This window comes from Empidonax traillii, unplaced genomic scaffold, assembly GCF_003031625.1.
Source record: "Empidonax traillii isolate 1590-97213 ecotype Southwest subspecies unplaced genomic scaffold, ASM303162v1 scaffold1:size7828297, whole genome shotgun sequence".
In the NCBI taxonomy this organism is placed as follows: Eukaryota; Metazoa; Chordata; class Aves; order Passeriformes; family Tyrannidae; genus Empidonax; species Empidonax traillii.
This window is the reverse complement of record NW_020955194.1, coordinates 5,962,238-5,979,278: the sequence shown is the minus strand read 5'-3', so window position 1 is coordinate 5,979,278 and position 17,041 is coordinate 5,962,238. Positions and strand designations below refer to the sequence as shown.

Below are 17,041 nucleotides of genomic sequence, written 5' to 3'. Positions count from 1 at the left end.
AGGTTTCTAATCAGTCTGAAAAGCGCTCTAGTTTAGGGTCCTGAATTCATAGAGCCGTATGCTAGATACACAAAATTCATCATCATTAATGTCTCTTCTCACAGGACAGCTAAGCTTTTCCTCTTCAAGACATTACAGGCCAAGTATCACAAATCTCATTTTGTCTGAAATATGCTTTGGCCTCCAACTGTGCTTTTACCCACCACATGTTCAGACTTTACTGCAGCACACCAGAGGATAAATACTCAGTTCACAGAGTTCCTCAGTGCAGCAGAGGTTTGCCAATGGCTTCTCTGCAACTGGATGTCCTATTTTGTGTAGGAACATGCACACTGAAGGTAAGTGAGGGAGAAAGGATGCAATTTCTTTAGACTAGTGGATTATGGAGCAAGATAACAGTGATTTTCTCATAAATTGATGTATTTTAAATTTTTTGTTTGTCATATGGCAGATATTAAGCTGGTCTAAATTGGTACCGTCAATGAAAGGTTTTATTTTCAACATATACACAAATGTTGCTGCTACACTGTGCACAGACTAGGAAATCTGTTATAATTTTGAGTTGGATCATTCTTTTAGTCCCTCTCACACTGGTATTGCACATGTATTTGCAGCAGTATGAAGGAACGGACAGCACTTGTTTGGGACCTACTGGACAATGAAGAGATGTCTCTTTTGGCAGTAGTGCAAGACAAAAGACAGGCTTGACTGTATGAACACATTCTTGCTGCCTTGAAACTACGCTTCAACTTCAGAAGTGACCAAGTTATGATATGTATATATTTTTTTTTTTTAAAGACAACCCAGTGTTGTGTAACTTCTTGAAGCTGATTCTCTCTGCCAGCTGCAGGCAGGGGGTGAGGCTACATTTCCAGGTTTGTCTCCAGAACATATTGCAATGGAGATCTACCTCAAACAGCTTTTTAAAAGTCTGCTCAAGAAAGCAAACCTGTCAGAGAAGCACTGCTTTGTGTTAAATTCAGCTGCTCAGAGGTAAAGTTTTGCCAGTATCTGAGCAAGCTTGAGAACAACTGTGCTGAACTGTACATGCTCTTAGTGACCACCTGCACTAGAGCTCAGAGTCCTTCCTCTCTGAGCACACACACCCAGCACACCTAATCAGCTCCAACAGTCAGCAAGAAGGCTGAGCGACACAGCCAATATTTAGCCAAGATAACCATCCCTTTTACAAGGGCTCACAGCTGCATTGCTCAAGCTGGGCCCTGCAGGAACAGCCTGGGAATTCTAGTCAAGTGGTGACCAAGTGGCAAATACCACCTCCTGCAATCCCCTGCACCCCTGGAAATCTGGCTGGCAGGATAAGGGCACTTTTCTTTGCTGTTCAGCGTTTTAATTAATGCTTCTTGAAAGTGCAGAATCAAGTAAAATGTATTTATACCACTGACAATCACTCTTTGAGTAAAAAGACCCAAATTCTCACAACCTGTGAGCTGTCTGGAAATGCCTGGAAAGCAGAGCATCTGTACAAAATACTGGATAATAAGCAGAACCACTAAATTCCAACAAAAACCCCAAACTATCTATTTATAAACAGTTCCATATATACCACATGTTGATGTCAGGATAGCACTAGCATTGCTGACTGCTGCCAGGTGATGCTGTTCTGAAGGGCTTCAAAGATAACCAAAAAGCTGGCACGAGAGCACCAGAAAAAGGCACAAGTGTAGAAATCAGAGAAAAGTTTTATGATAACTGGTTTGACTGCTGAAGCTGGAATCAGCCCTGTAACCAAGAAACAGCTTTAAACCTGGGTAGCTTAGTAACTTGAGCTGTAAACCAAGTGCTATGGCACGAAGGAAAGGAACAAAGTTAGCAGAACAAAATAAAGAGCAATTCTTTCCAGCCACTATTTGTTTCTTATTTTTCTGCTTTCTTGTCACACAAGACAAAAGGACTGTGCTCTGGAAGATACCTGAGTTGGTCTGACAAAAGGTGCAACCTCTGTACAAATTCTGCTTCTCAGCACTTCTCTCAAGTTTTCTTAAGTATCACAGAGGAGTTAAACTCCCTATAGCACACACCACCAAACCTGTGATGTGAAGCCCCTGGCGTAGTCATACCATGAGGTTATTACTGTAAGTAACATGAATTAAACATGTTATGACAGTTTAGTTTCATGTTATGTCAGACATAGTAGTGTTATTTCCACATGATCCAAGCTTTCTCTAAATGTTACTTTTAACTTTGCAATTGTTTTAAAGGTTAAGAAATACAGATCCCCAGCTGCATTTCCAGCTAAAGTGCATACTGAAGCTCAAAGCCAATCTATTTCAGTCTGGCTCCAGCCTTTTGGCCTTTTCTGGGGATGAATCCTCAACTATATAAGGTTTGCTGAACTGGATGTTCTTCTTCGTTGCTTAAATTTCCTAGAGGTAGAGTGCTTCTCGACCTCCCAGTGGATTGTGCTCCAAAGGAAAATTATAAATCAGTATTCCAATGTATACATTTCAGTCTTGTTTATTCTACAAAAAATTCAATGGAGGTGCAAGCCATATACATTTCACCATATAGAAATATATAAAATTCTATTTATTAGTTTCTCATTAGTTATCAATATGTAAATTAAAATTAATTCTTATTTAACATTATTCTAGAATCAACCATGTAACACTAGAAGTAGCAAATGCCACAATGGCAGGTATATATATCTTTAGTTTATGCTGAGGCTATTACTACAATGGTAAGACAATGCACGTGCAGGAGTGGTGCAAGAATGAAAATCTATTTCATAGATGAAAACTCCTGCTTTTTTTACTTATGAAAAAATACAGTGAACATTTCCACACTTCAACCTGCCTTCACAAATCTGATTGTATCTAAAAGACTAATAAAATACCCAGTGAGCTTCGGATTAACTGGGGCACTCGAGTATGCAAGTGTGTGCACTTGCACATAAAACTAAATTACAGCTTTATCTACAAAACGATGTCATTCTTGAAACTGAATTAAATCCATCAAGTTCAAACTCTGTCTTTCAAAAAGCATTCAGTATACATTCAGAGGGATCAACACTTGTTCAGAAATACAGGCTATTAAAAGACAAACTTTCATAAGCATTAGTAGGTCTGCACAAAATCCCTGTTAATTTGATGAAAAATACACACTCCAGAAAGAGTACACAGTACACAATCCATGACTGCTGGAAATTTCAGGATTCATCCCATTCTACTCTTTTGGGATCAAAACATTCCTTCAGAGTGCATCAAAGGAAACAGTCATAAAGAAAGAAAGAAAATGGTCATATGTAAAACTAAATAAAGAAACAAAAAAAAAAAAAGTGAGGGAGCGCAGCAGCAGTAGCAGCAGCAGCACACTTCAGCAAAAGTACTCACGCAGAATCTACTGGCCAGAAGTTGATCAGAGTAACAGGACTGCAAGACAAAAAATGAGGAGGTGAAGAGAGAGGCAGAAGAAACTCAGCAGCAAAATAACTACAGAAAGGTTTAAAAAAAAAAAAATCACAACAACTAAAAAGCAGAAATCCAACAGACCAACATGAATGGCTGTGAAGAGCAACCAACCAAAAAGTGAGGGAAAAAAATTGAAATTTAAAATTTAAAAAGAGAAAGAAAAAGAGAGCGAGAACAAGCTGTGTGCAATTGCCATTAAAGAACTGAATAAACTTGTAAAAAAACCAAAGGGAACTGGGTTAACTCATTGACTTCTCCATGTGCATCATTATTGCTTTTTTTTCCCATAAAAGACTTCAAAGCCATTTAATAAGACTAAAGTTATAGGATGAAAAAAGAAGAAATAATCTGGGAAGCTTGCAGACACAGTAGCCTAATTAAAAAAAGAAAACCAAGGAAAGACACCCATTTAGAAGCAAATAAAAATTTAATGAAGATATCATTAGTCTCCAAATTGCGTATCAAACTTAGACGTTCATAAGATTGTCAGTAAGATCGTGAGTATTTTTCTTTTACTAAATGAAGCTGAAGTTCTTGTATAAAGACAGGTGAAAGCAGATAAAGGCAATGGCAACTGGAAGCCCAGCTTGTGTTTTCCTGTCAGCCAAGGTAAACAGAAATGAAAGACATAAAGAGGCTTTATGCATTTAGGAAGTGAAAGGAGTTGGCACCAGCTGGGGAGCTCAAATAGTGTACCAAATGAATTGCTATTTAGATACTTCAGAGCTACTCACGTTTCCATGTTGTCTCCCTCCAAGACAGTTTGCACAGGCAGGTAGCCCATTCGTGGGTGCTTTGCAAAATATCTTTTTGTTCGAAATTTGTTTTTTAGTACCTTGGCAAAGTCACGGACGTCTTCTCCTGAAGTTGTCTGAAAGCCACAAATCACAATGAAATCACCTTTCATGAGGTTATCACTGCTTTTCAGCTGCCTCTTCCTTTGCTGGGTCACTTGGAAGAGCTGTGGTCACACCAAGCAGTGCTACCAATGGCTTGAGCCCCAGAACTGTGAATTTTGTCTATCACTGTCACCTTACACAGTCACACTGCTAGTGAGGAGGAAGGACGAAAAAGGAAGAAGCTCCAAAACCCCCTGACTGGCTCATGCCTCACTTCAACTGATCTCAAGATAATAATTAAACAAGAATTTGTTATTTCCTCACCTGGCTCCAGGGACTCTCTGCCTGCTTTTCGTTCAGCACTAACATGGCTGCAGGGGAGGACACACAGCCAGTCCGTGTGTCCAGTCTGGTGCTTCACTGGCTGGATCCCAACTCTTAACACATCTCATGGACTTGTCAGTCCACAAAAGTCTCTTGGTACATTTTCTTTCTAGTTTCCCTTCTCGGCCTCCTCTGCCATTAGTATTTTGATCAAAGAGAAACAAAAAGCAGGTGAGAGCTGCTGAAAGCTCTCAGATCAGTTGTTTCTTCCTGCACCTGTTCCATCTGAAGCTATCAGGCATTTGAGATCAGTACCCCAAGGAGGACACATTTTGCATGAAGTTTTCTACTCCCCTGCCTGCAGCAGCTTTCCTTGCTGCTGTAGAGACCAGCAGAGGAGCGCAAAGTGAAATTAGTTTCCTAAAGCCCAGAATGAGGCAGAAAGAGTTCAAAGGATGTCTACTGGGAAGAAGCAAGACTTATTGAGAGCCTGATGAGGAGTCAGGCAATTTTCTGATGAATTTTAATGTAAGACTTCAATTACCTTAGTCAGGCTGCATTCCCTTCTCTCCACCTTGCAGAAACTAGACCCTGAAATACTGCTCTTTTACAGTAAATTAAGTTCTTCCTGACCCACATAACAACATTGCTTCCCCAGTGTATCTACTTTAAAGGAAAGAAATGAGGGAAAAGTTAATCTTTCTGACATTTTTAATGAGTTCTATGCCTTCTACTTAGAGAGGAAGGAGGTGCTGAGACCTATGCAAGTCAAACCAAGCTGCTCAAACATAGACACATAAATTTTTTAACAACTGCCCAGGTAGAAAAATTAAGGATGCCCTGAAAAATAATCTGAAGAAAGACTGAAAAGCATTAACAGAAAAGACAAATATTATCCCTGTACTTATGACACCTACAAGCTTCATGTAAAGCTGGAAAGAATTTGACTCCCTTTCTGGTCAGTCCATCTGGCAGCAAAATTCAGTGTAAGCAATAATTAGTAGAGAAGTGGCACAAAAGAACCCACAAGCCAGTACAGCAGCACCTGTATTTTCAAGAAACTGAGATAATGTTTGATAATTTTAAGTGTCACTTCCTTAATACATCAAAATTAAAGACATTTGGGGAAGGGAGGGATTAAGTGTGGCCAGACAACCCAGAGGACTCCGGAAAGGAGATTCACTGAGGTGATGCTCTGCAATCCTCCATGCCCCAGCAGGAGGGAATTCCCTCTGCTGAATTCCATCTGCAGTGCCTGTCAGGACAGCTCCTAACCAGGTTGTCATCAGGAAAGCATACAGAGAACATCAGCTGGAAACAAGAACAAACTTTTAATATTTAGTCTTGGTATAAATGGATTAAGCACAGCTTTCTGTCCAGTTTGTTCACCTGTGGCATTTATAACCATTTATTCCTGCCTTGCCTATTTTCAATGTTGTGAACACTTTTTATTGATTTGAATGTAATTTCCATTAAGTCTTTTCAGGTATGACTAACAATAAAATATTCCTTGCTTCAACCGTCCTGAGACTGTTATTCCCCCCTCGCTCCCATAAACCTTGTGCATGACAACCACACAGTAAGACACTGTGTTTGCACAGAAACATCCTGATCTATCTGGTACCACAAGAATCCCAAGAAGAAAATACGTCTTCTAGTGACAACTACAAGCATCAGGCACCAATCATACGATCCAACTGTCATTTAAAAATGTTCAAGGAGCACAAGAAAGGCAAAGAAAATGTGATCATTATTATGTGGACAAGATGATAAACTGAGGCTATTTTCAGCCAAACTTTCTGATTTACTGCGTGGATGTTTTATTACATATGATTTGCAGAGTAAAATCACCCAAACAAAAATTCTCAGCAGAACTGGTTTATGAAGAAGAAACAGTGGGGTTTCAACATCCCAGCTGTCTTAAATCAAAGCAACATAGAGGCAGTTGGGTCGAACATGTTCCAAAACTAGTCTGAAACCAAGACCATTTCCTAAGAAATAGGGTTTTTCTTTCATATAGGAATAACTTTACTACCATCTGACTTTTTCCCCGTTTGGTTTAAGAAGTGCCTTGACAAACCCCACCCCAGATCTCAGCTGTATTAGCTGTAGACAGGTATATCAGTTTGGCATGCTTCCTTCTAACAAAGTGTTTTTTATGCTTGTGTGTCACTGTTCATTAAACCCAAACAGAAAAATGATCCTACATTTCCATCTCAGTCTATAAGTTGTCTTCTATGCTTTATTTGAAACCTCTTTAAAAGTCACATCTCTTTGAACAACAAATCGAGCTGTGTTGCTTTCAGGAATAATTGTTGCAATTTTTCTGTCTACATGAAAATTAGTCAACTGCCTTGCCCTTATTCTGCCTCAACCTTTTGTGGGAGAGGAAAAGTTATCACCTCCCTCAGATATTTAACATGAGTTCTCAAATCAAAGCAGAATTAAAGACTGCAGTGCTTGAAAATTTCTGAAAGTAAGAGGGAGGGAGAATAAAAATACCAAAACACTTGACTGTGCTCATCTAACTATTGCAAAGATATTATCAAAAAAGGTATCACATATCTTATGTCTGCCAAAACGCATTTTAAGGTGAGAGATTAGTCCGGAGGAAGAGGAAAAAATGCTCTGGCATATGCAAACCCTTTTTCATTTATTTAGGAAACAATTACATTCTAGACATGACAGCTTCAGTAGATGCTTTGTTCAATCCCCCAGTATTTGGGTTAATATTTTTTAAACAGCAGCAACATAAAAAAGAATAGGGCTTGCTGTGTGTCATATTCACTTCCCTCCCCCACTCCCAAGTTAATCCTTCTCTAACTCAACTCGCTGCTGGTGCAGCCAGGCACAGCACATTAGCACGCGCTGCTGGAGTTCAGGATTCACAAAAAAATGTACTGGTTGTGAATAGGTCTTTATTCTCATCCAGCAAACTGGATGTCATGGCAGGTTTTCTGTTCACCACCATTTTCTCCTATTAAATCTTTACGTTTAGGGAGAAGGTAAACCTGCTGGGCACGGTGTTGCAATGAGTTGCTGCAGGCTGGGGGTGTGTCTCACAATTCTTTTTCACTTCTCTTTCCTCAAAACATATCAACAGGTTAAGAAAACAGGTGGAAGATAGTTTTGTGCACTCTGTGCACCATTCACAAATCTCTAATGTTTCTTACTAGCAAAATAAGAGTGGTGAAGTGCAGAGCAAACCCGCAGTTAGTTCAGCAAGGAGGTGAAAGGAACGCTCCAAGGCAGTCAGTCATTCGCTCACTCTGCCTACAATTCAGATCATGAGATTCTGCTCTAGGAATTCCTGCAATGGAGAAGTCTGTTCAGACCTGCCCAGGTAACGCCAGCGATTCCCTCTGACTTGGGCAGCAGTTCAGGCAAATCGCCCTTTCCAGTAACCTCAGTCCCTGGGGTACGACACTGAAAAGTACAGCCAGGGAATAGTGACAAAGCACCAGCAATTGTGCTTTAGTGCCCTTGCACAGATTCAGGTGAAATACTGCCACTGAAATGCTACAGTAGAAGTTGATAATGCAAATAACTATCCATAAATTAAAACTAACAAAAATAATGGCTTGCTTTATATTTTAGGAAATACTTTCTGTCCTGTCTTTTCTGTCTCTAAGAAAAAGAGTCTTCATTTTGGCTGTTCCCTTTTGCCTGGATGAAGATGTAAAGGCCATTCATATAACTTTATAAGGCTAGCCCATGTATAATTTTGATGCTTTATTTTCACCATTTATATTTGACCAGCAGATGAAAGTACATGGCTAGGAATTGTCCCATCTCACCAGGAAATGCCAACCAGAGAGTGCATTGCTTCAAGACCACCATGAACAACAGCAAAGGCAGCTGAAAGCTCAGTCGTGCTACACAGTGGAACAGTAACTGGAGAGTGTCTCTAATTTATGCCCCTCCAAGCTGGTCACGAGTGGCCAAAATGAAAAAGGAGCACACTGAGAGGTGAATACAAGAATTTCCTTTGCCAGCTGTCTGGTATGAAAGAAATGTTTACGCAAAAATGACCCTTTTGAGAGCTGTGCAAGAAGGGTGAAGACCCTCAGCACACCATCACTGCAGCACACCTGCACTGCGCCGCATTAAACTTCCGCCCCTCAGAAACTAAATCCAGCTTGCTACCTTGAGAAATTCCCTGCTATTTTATACCATCAAGAGATCATGCAATTCAAAGGTACTACTAAATAGTAAAGGACTTAAAAATGCAACCATAGTGTTCTGTGGGAGAGAAAGTGAAGCAGCAACTTGCTGAGGAGAGGAAGGAAAATCACACACTGCTACGGAGAAAACACTGGGACCTAAGATATGAATGAGTATTTGCACAAATCATGGGCTTCCAGCCAGATCCATCCACTATGGCACTAAACATGGAACAAGAATACATTATGACAAAGAACTGTACAAACAGTGAACTTCAATTTGCTTCAAACCACTGGCATATCCTTTACTAAGCATCAGAAATTGCTGGCATGTTGTGACGGTTTGGACACTAAAACCATCACACATGTACAGTATATAAAAGGTGATTTAAATATGGGAGAAGCAAGAAAAGCCACCCAAATGCTCCATTACCTTGTGCATAGGAAATGAAGTTTTTCCTTTTTACGTAAGAAGGGATAGTAAGGGTCAGTAAAACAGCTACTTACTGGTGTGCAGTATTCCACCATGGGATAGTGCATTTTGTGACCTTTTGCAACACGGCCAGAGAAGAAGCAACTTTGGCAGATGTCATAGTTAAAGTGCTTTAAACTTCTGTACCTGAAAGGGGATAAAAAACATTTCACAGCTTCAGAGCTTTGTATGTGACTGCTTCATATCAGTCTGTCAAATTTTCTGAGTAAGTTCTCTTCCCTGAGATATCACATGGTGTGCAATGCCCAGGAATGCTCCTCTGCCCCAGAGGGACAGGTACTGTTGCCTCAGATGTTTGTCAAAGGTCTGAATCTTCAAAAAAATTTCTAACATTGGGCAACAGTGAAGATTTCTAAAAAATCACTCTCCTTTAACATACGAGTGACACCACACTTTTTATAACACTAGCTTCAGATCTTTTGCTCTTCATCATGATTCCTAGCACAGAATGTCCTCACGGAGGAAAATTCCAGAGCGTAATGCCCTCTCAAGCAAGTCACTCCGGTAACCCCCTTGTGTCCTTCCTAGCACCTCTATAAGAACAATTTTCCTGCAGAGCATTCCATCCATGTAAAACTCCAAATGCACTTTTGGGCCATTACTTAATCTCATCAGCTCTATGAGGCAGCTAACTGTTGTATCTGCTGTGCTGAAGTGCTTGAAAGAGCCCGAGGCATAAGGATTGTCTTGTTCCAAATACACGAAGCAGTTCAGCCACAACGACCTCAAAAGAACATTGTTTTACATGTACTGAGCACAGTATTAGCTTTCTAAAAGCCTCCCGATACAGTATCTTTTTGTCAAGTGTGTACACAAGGTTTTCAATGACTTGCAAAGACAAGAGAAAAAAATCTGTGACAGACAGATTCTACTATCACGATAATAGATTTGTTATATAAATTTAAGAGACAGATGAGATCAGTCAAGTAAAATGAGACGCAAACACAGAGCTCCAGTGTCCGTCTCCCGAGTTCCCGATGCCTACAACAGACTATCCATTCACTTGCCATCCTTTGATTTTTCCAAGAGCCGCATTATTCAGTTCCACCTACTTGTCTTTGGCTGGTTTATACAAAACCGTGTCACTAATACAGTAGCTCATAAACCGAATCTGGGAGCAAAAAAATTAGACTTTGTGGATGTGTTGAATTACTCACATCCAATCCATAGCTCTTCCTCAGTAATATTTATCATTTCCCAATTAAGATATTCAAGGGGAATAAAAGAAGAGGAAGAAGGATCTAGATGATTAGGGGAACAGCCTCTCTGCAGAAAAGCCTGGATTCAAAACAAAGCAATACCTTCATTAGTTCCCCTGTTTCCCACTGCCTGTGAAACTGCATAGCAGAAAGCACTGCCCCACTACATGCATAAAAGCAACATTCATACTCTCCCAGGTCAGAGCAAAATGATGGCTTTTCTGTGTAGCAGGGCTTGCTGCTGTTATCTGTCTGGGTTTTGGAAACAAAATTACAGAAAGCTCTTTGTAAACAACACGATAACACAGAAGGAGAAACACAAATGTTAAAAGAGGACTGTGTGCATAAAAAGGACAGAAAACGTACAAAGCAGCTATTGCAAAGCAAAGTGATAAAACAAGTCCAGGCATAATTGAAAGTGCGTATTTACTTAGCCCTTAAGTGGATTCTCAACAGGCATACCAACACACAGCCATTTTACAACACAGTGACTTATTCATTGCCATAGTAACCACGGTGTCAATCCAGATGTTTAAATGGACCAGCAACATTTCCCCCACTCCAGGTTAATGTTCCACCACCAACACTCTTTCTCTGAGAAATGCACATATAGCTTTACATGTCTGAGAATTTTCAAGGCACTTCCCTGCTTTATACCATGACAGAAAGCAATTCATTAGGATCCAATTCAGGAAATGCAACTGCGTGCATAGGACACGTTGAATATAATGTAAATTATATTAGCTGTGCAATCCAATAATGCTTTTGATTGAGGCATGGGAAGACTGGGACACAGAGGAAGGGTCATATCTTAACTGAGAGATGATTTTTGTCCTCAGCTCTCACATCAATGTCTAGGTGTCACTCTCCCTCATGTCCCCATCACAATTATTTTTTCCACGAACAACATGGATAAAATCAAGTGCATGATTTCCCTGGAATCAAGCAGAGCTCTTGATCCACCAAGCAGTAGAACACGCGGCTTACAGCGAGCGAGTTTGTACCTGAATCCAATAATGGGGCACTCCTTACAGATGTTACACTTCGCCTGGTGTTTGGCAGTCTCGGCAGCAGCCACCCTGTGCAGGACAGGCAGCCACACCATGGACTGAGGTTCCAGCCTCATCCAGTCCAGGAAGAGGGCTGCTTCGATCTCTGGTTTGTTGTTGGCCTGTAATAGGAGGGGAAAAAAGACAGGGGCTGAGCACAAATGATCTGTTACCACCTAATTAACAGTTCAAGCTACTCCCTTCCTGTCGACTCCATACCTTCTCCCTGAATATACTCCAGATTAAAAAAAAAATCAAACCCCCAAAAAATCTCCAGGATCCTGCCTTCAAGCCAGAAATTGAAAGCTATTATTAATGTTTCAAATCCCTCTTTCTCTTATTCCCTATTACGATAGACAGCACTACCATGTACTTTGTCACAGAGAAAATCATCCACTTACAGGATCACCTTTGATGCCTGATCTCACATTCCCCGTCTCTCTTATCTGAGCCTGTATAGCACTGCTTCTCACCTATTTTAAAAATTGTTTTATCCAAGCCCTAAAAATTGCATGTCTTTTGATCAAAATTCCTTTATCCTTAACATCCTTCATTATCACACTGACCTTTCTGCAAAATGCAAGTGTAAAGGAAATCATTCAAATCCCTTCTCATGCCTGTTGTTGAACATGTAAACCCTCTGCCTCTTTAAATGCCCCAATATCCCTCTTCCCACTGTGGCATCTCTAAATTTCCCATCACTGACTGCAAACACAGTATAGTTCTGTCTCACAGAATATGAGCCTCATGTTCCATTGCATCCCATGTTCACCTCTTTGCCAACAGCAGAGAGTCTATGTACACTTCCCAGCAGACCCATTCCTTTGCAGCTTTCCCACCCCATCCTAACCAGGGTGACATTTCAGGTAACTTTAAGGAAGCTCAGTCACAGAGACAAATCCCATTGCAACAGGTACCATGCACACACCAGAAAATGACACATCATCTCTACCCAGTAGCACCTACAGTATAGAAATAGACAATAGCAAAGAGACGAGAAGCACTAAGTGACAGGAGACAACAGGACCTCCCTGCACAGGTAGAGGTCTGGTATAGACACTGCAGAGAACACCACAGAATAAAGGCAGGGAGCATCAAAAGGGATTTTAAGGAAAACAGTGAATTGACGGAGTCAATGCTTACAGGAAACATCTCTCCGTCTTGCAGGGTGGCATGAAGCCTGCACAAAACTAGTTATCTGAGAACCTGGGAGATGGTTTCAGTGCTGAAAGTGAGGTGATGCATCAGGTGGAAACTACGAGGGACTCTGGTGGGGAAGGTTGGAGGGGGGAAGGATGCGTCTGCACAGGGAGCAGCCCAAGTGATGAAGCAGGATACCATCCTGCTCTGTTTCTCTAAACCATCACTACCATGCTAATTCCAATTCCTCAAGACATTTCCTTCCATGCTACCCAGAGAAACAGCATATTTATGGTCTGAATATATTTAAATCCTCTGTTTTCCTTTTTCTCTGGGCTTTCAAATACAGCTCTCAGTAGGATGGTCTTTTATATTTCAGACTTCACAAGGCAGACAGTCTTCCTTTGTGGTTCCAAACCTATTTGAAGCATTTAAATAAATAATAAGCATTAATGTATCATGTACACGGATCAAGATGAATAGGGGATTGAGTGCTGGCTCTCTTTATGCTTGCTCTCAGTTATTTTTCCAGTTTCTCATGAAATCTGAGTTTAGTATGACCTAGCTCAAACCTTATTTCACTAAAAATGCTAGCAACAAATTTGGAGAAAAAAATAGCACAACTGATCTAAAGGAGAGAGAGCTGTAGGGAAAAATCAATTAGTTGTGTGTTTGTTTCCTTTTTTTTTTTTTTTAATCTAACACTGTTTATAACCTTGACAAACAAATTAACTGATCAATACTAGAAGACTGAGAAAAATGCAAAGTTTCCTACACAGAACCCCTGGATGCAAAAAATATGTGGAATACCAATCCCATAATATCCCTTGAATAATGCATTGCATTAAAATTGACTTAAAATGCTGCCACAATACTTCAGTTCATCACAAACCAAGCTTCTGAAGACTTCTGAAGAATTCTGCATTAAACCATACTGTTTCTTCATGTAGCTACAGGATTTAGGAACCCCCTCAACAAATTAAAAGAGAGAAAATCAAAAGCACAGTAAAGTCCAGCCAACACTGGCAACAGAATTTGTTCAGAGCAGCAGATACTGCCTTCTTCCACAGGACATCAATGAACTCAAAGGAACTGAATTAATTCTAGAAGTCTCCCAAGAGAGAGGCATATTTATAAAATATGATCATCTATATGTCTATTTTTCAGCTAGAAGCCCAGGCATTAAAGGGTCTGGGGAGAGACTTTCCGTGGCTCACTCAGAGAGCCAGCATCAGCCAGGAACTACACTGGCAAACCATTACTCTGTCTAGCAGACTGCACTTTCTATACAGAGGCCCTCTAAGCCTCAAAAAAAATTTAAAGAGAATCTCTTTAATATACCATTTCTAATAGAAAAACATGAAGTGTACAGAAATGCTGCAGTGCAAGCTGCAGTCAGAATAAGAATGAGCCACTCAAAGCCCTGCTCTCCACTTGTAGCTGCTTTAAATTTGCAGGGAAAAGGCTGCGGCAATGAAAGACTTTCTGTAACACCCAAAGATCTATTTTAATTTTGCAGTCACTGTCAACTGCCAGCAGTCCCAATAGCTGCCTACCCAGAGCTCTGCACGCTGGCTGTACAAGACCTGTGCTCAGAGAGATTAGGTGCATTAAAATGTATCAGGACTGGTTCCGAATTATATTACATGAAGATTTAAAGCCACGTGGAGAAAAGCTGGTCAGGGTCAGACAGTACAGGACAGACAGTTCTCCACTGTTCCCTGAGCTGCTATTACGATTTTTTTAATAATAATCTCTAAATCCAGTAAGGCAGCAGCTGAAGATTTTACATACAGGAAAAAGGCTGAATTCATACAGTTCATATCTGAACCAACAAGATCAAGCTGTAAAGAATATTAATGATTTTTCTCTTGAACACATTTCTGTGCAACTCCCAATTTTTATGGTAATAACAGAGTGAATCATAAAGTAAAATTCATAAAGGCCTTTCTAGCTTACAAGTGACAATTTGTTATGGAGGACATTCAAATTCATTATGTTCCAGACATCTGTTTTTCAGTATTTACTTTGCAGAAACAATGGGGGAATAGGAAGTTGGGTGGTGTTAGCATCTCTATGCAATACTTGGGAGTTGAGGTTTTTTTCTCTCTTCTTCCAGCTAGTAGTTTAAAGAATATTCTATGCTATGTTAACTGTCCCTAATATGAAATACGCTCCAAAATACAGTTGGGATTTTACTCGAACAAAGTGATACGTTTTTGGACTAAGTCAATCAGCAGAGCAGAAATTTCTGATAGCATTTTGACGAGCTATATTCTGTTTATGTGCGGTGTAGGAAATCGACTGGAAATAAATCAACATTGTTAATTTAATTGTGTTTTTCATCCAGGATGGAAAGCTTTACATTAGCAAATGGCATTTTGGAAAAAACAAACTCAGGAATGGGATTCATACGACTTGTTAAAGTTTAAAAGTGCAGAGCAAGCCAGTAACAGCAACTCTGTCTCCCAAGAGTCAGATCTAACCCTGTTCAGCCTTGTCTTCCCCTCCTGTATTACACCTGATTGCATTGACTAGCCCAGTCATTGTTTTTAGTGTTGTGGCCAAGAGTAATAAAATGAAATAACATGAACTCAGAAGTGAATTAGTGTAGTTTTATATCATCCACACTTGAACAACACCATCCAGCTGATCCCCATTCCCTAAACCATTTTAAAATAGTTCTTCTTTAAAAAAGCAGTTCACTTCTAGGACTCTTAAAGTCTGCCTCCAAAGTCAGGCACAGGTTCACAAAATCCTGCTGAAATAAAACCAGAATTGCTGGTTTATGACATTTACAGCACAGCAGCTTGAGGAAGGATTTGCTACTTCCCTTTGGCCAGCTCTTTCTTGTCAGAGCCAAAAGCAGAAGAAATATCCTATGAATAGAAACAAGGGCTGCCTGAATCTCTTAAAAGAGATGAAGTTCATCAACAGTAACACTGTGTTTGTAAGTTATTTTCATACAGACCTGTATATAACTATATATAGTTATTTGTACATAGTATTGGTATTTCTTAACTGTTCAAAAAATAAAAACAATAAACAATCTCATCCAACTGCTCACAAAACAACTGTCCAACCAATTTGAATCAAAGCCCTTATGGCCAAATTCACTATTAGGGTCCTGACTCAGGATTTACAAAACCCAAATGCCAGCTAAAATGACATTTTGCCTTTTATTTGTCTGCAAAAATACAGTGGATTTGGACACAGTTAAGTCATTTTAGAAACCAGGCTGATCTAGCCTTACCATTGATCAAGTACAAATCTAGGAATGCAGACTATACAACACAGAATACTAAAATACTTTGCTTTGTCAAAGTGAAACTAAAGAAGGTTTAAAATACATGAATGAACTTCACACATTTTACTACTCCTTAGCTTCATCTGTACTAGTTTTTAACATCAAGTACTCTAATTCAAGTACACCCTTGAAAGAAAGCATACTTAAAGTACTTTATAACTGAGAACCAACTATCCAATATTTTATTGAAAAATGGCAAGGGACATTTTCATCTGAGCTATGCTCTGCTATCACATCACATCACATTTCTTACAAGTCCCAATGTCACAGTAACTCATCCAAGACAGTGATGTGAATTCCTAGGTCCTGTTTACACTACATGAGGAAAGCATCTTAATAATTTTCTGCTGTGATTAAAACACTGTGTATGTGTCCTTCAGTTCATATCATTTCCCTATCCTGTTTACTTAAAAAAACATACCCATCACAGAACTAAAAGGGAAGTCCTTTCACACTGTAGCAATACTGAAGTCACTCAATTTTTCATGGATCTATAGATTGCTTTGATGCATTCTGAGCTTAAGCAGAACTATATGGTCTTCAAGTGGTCACTGGATTAAGCTCTTTGCTCTCAGTTAAAAATATTTCTTCTTTAAAATCTCAAATCAGAAATTACAACCCTCTGCTCCAAACAGGAAAGACGAGCCCCATGATATCCTTCTCCTCCCAGCAATTATTACCAGCACCTTCCTGTAAATGAAGAAAACTATGGAAAGCACAAGTTAGTGCTGGGGGAGTGAGAAGTAGCAGGACAGAAACAGCCATGGGATAAGGGGACCCAGTTCTCAGGAGCAGCAGTGGGCAGGTTGCTGCCAACAGCAGGGCTGGGCTCCTCCCTCCCCAAGCCACATTCCCAAGGACTCGAACTTTGAAAAGCAGGAGAGATTTCCCCTGTTATCGCTGGGAACTGTAAACATCCCCTTTTTTTCTGCTGTTGGGAAGACAGACAAGGCCGTTGCCAGGGCACCTAACCTAAGGGAGCTGAGAGAGCCATTTCTGAGGCATATACTTGTTGCAGACTCTGACACAACTGCAATTTATTGCTCGCTTATCATCACCAGAAAGAATAAAAAAAAAAAAAAAAAAAAAAAAAAAA

At 40.0% G+C, this 17,041-nt stretch overlaps 1 protein-coding gene across 14 annotated transcripts in view; it reads right to left on the bottom strand.

The window, feature by feature from the left end:
* DMD (dystrophin) overlaps positions 1–17,041 on the bottom strand; it is a 996,724-nt gene that overhangs the window by 31,726 nt on the left and 947,957 nt on the right. For 10 of the 14 annotated variants that reach the window (XM_027888128.1, XM_027889056.1, XM_027888040.1 and 7 more), the window contains 4 exons: positions 11,454–11,620; positions 9,265–9,376; positions 4,166–4,302; positions 3,354–3,392 (listed from right to left, as the gene is read on the bottom strand). In XM_027888128.1, coding sequence (XP_027743929.1) covers positions 3,354–3,392; positions 4,166–4,302; positions 9,265–9,376; positions 11,454–11,620 — 455 coding nt within the window. The remainder of the gene's footprint in view (positions 1–3,353; positions 3,393–4,165; positions 4,303–9,264; positions 9,377–11,453; positions 11,621–17,041) is intronic. The other 4 variants (XM_027887955.1, XM_027888367.1, XM_027888807.1 and 1 more) reach the window with 1 other exon arrangement.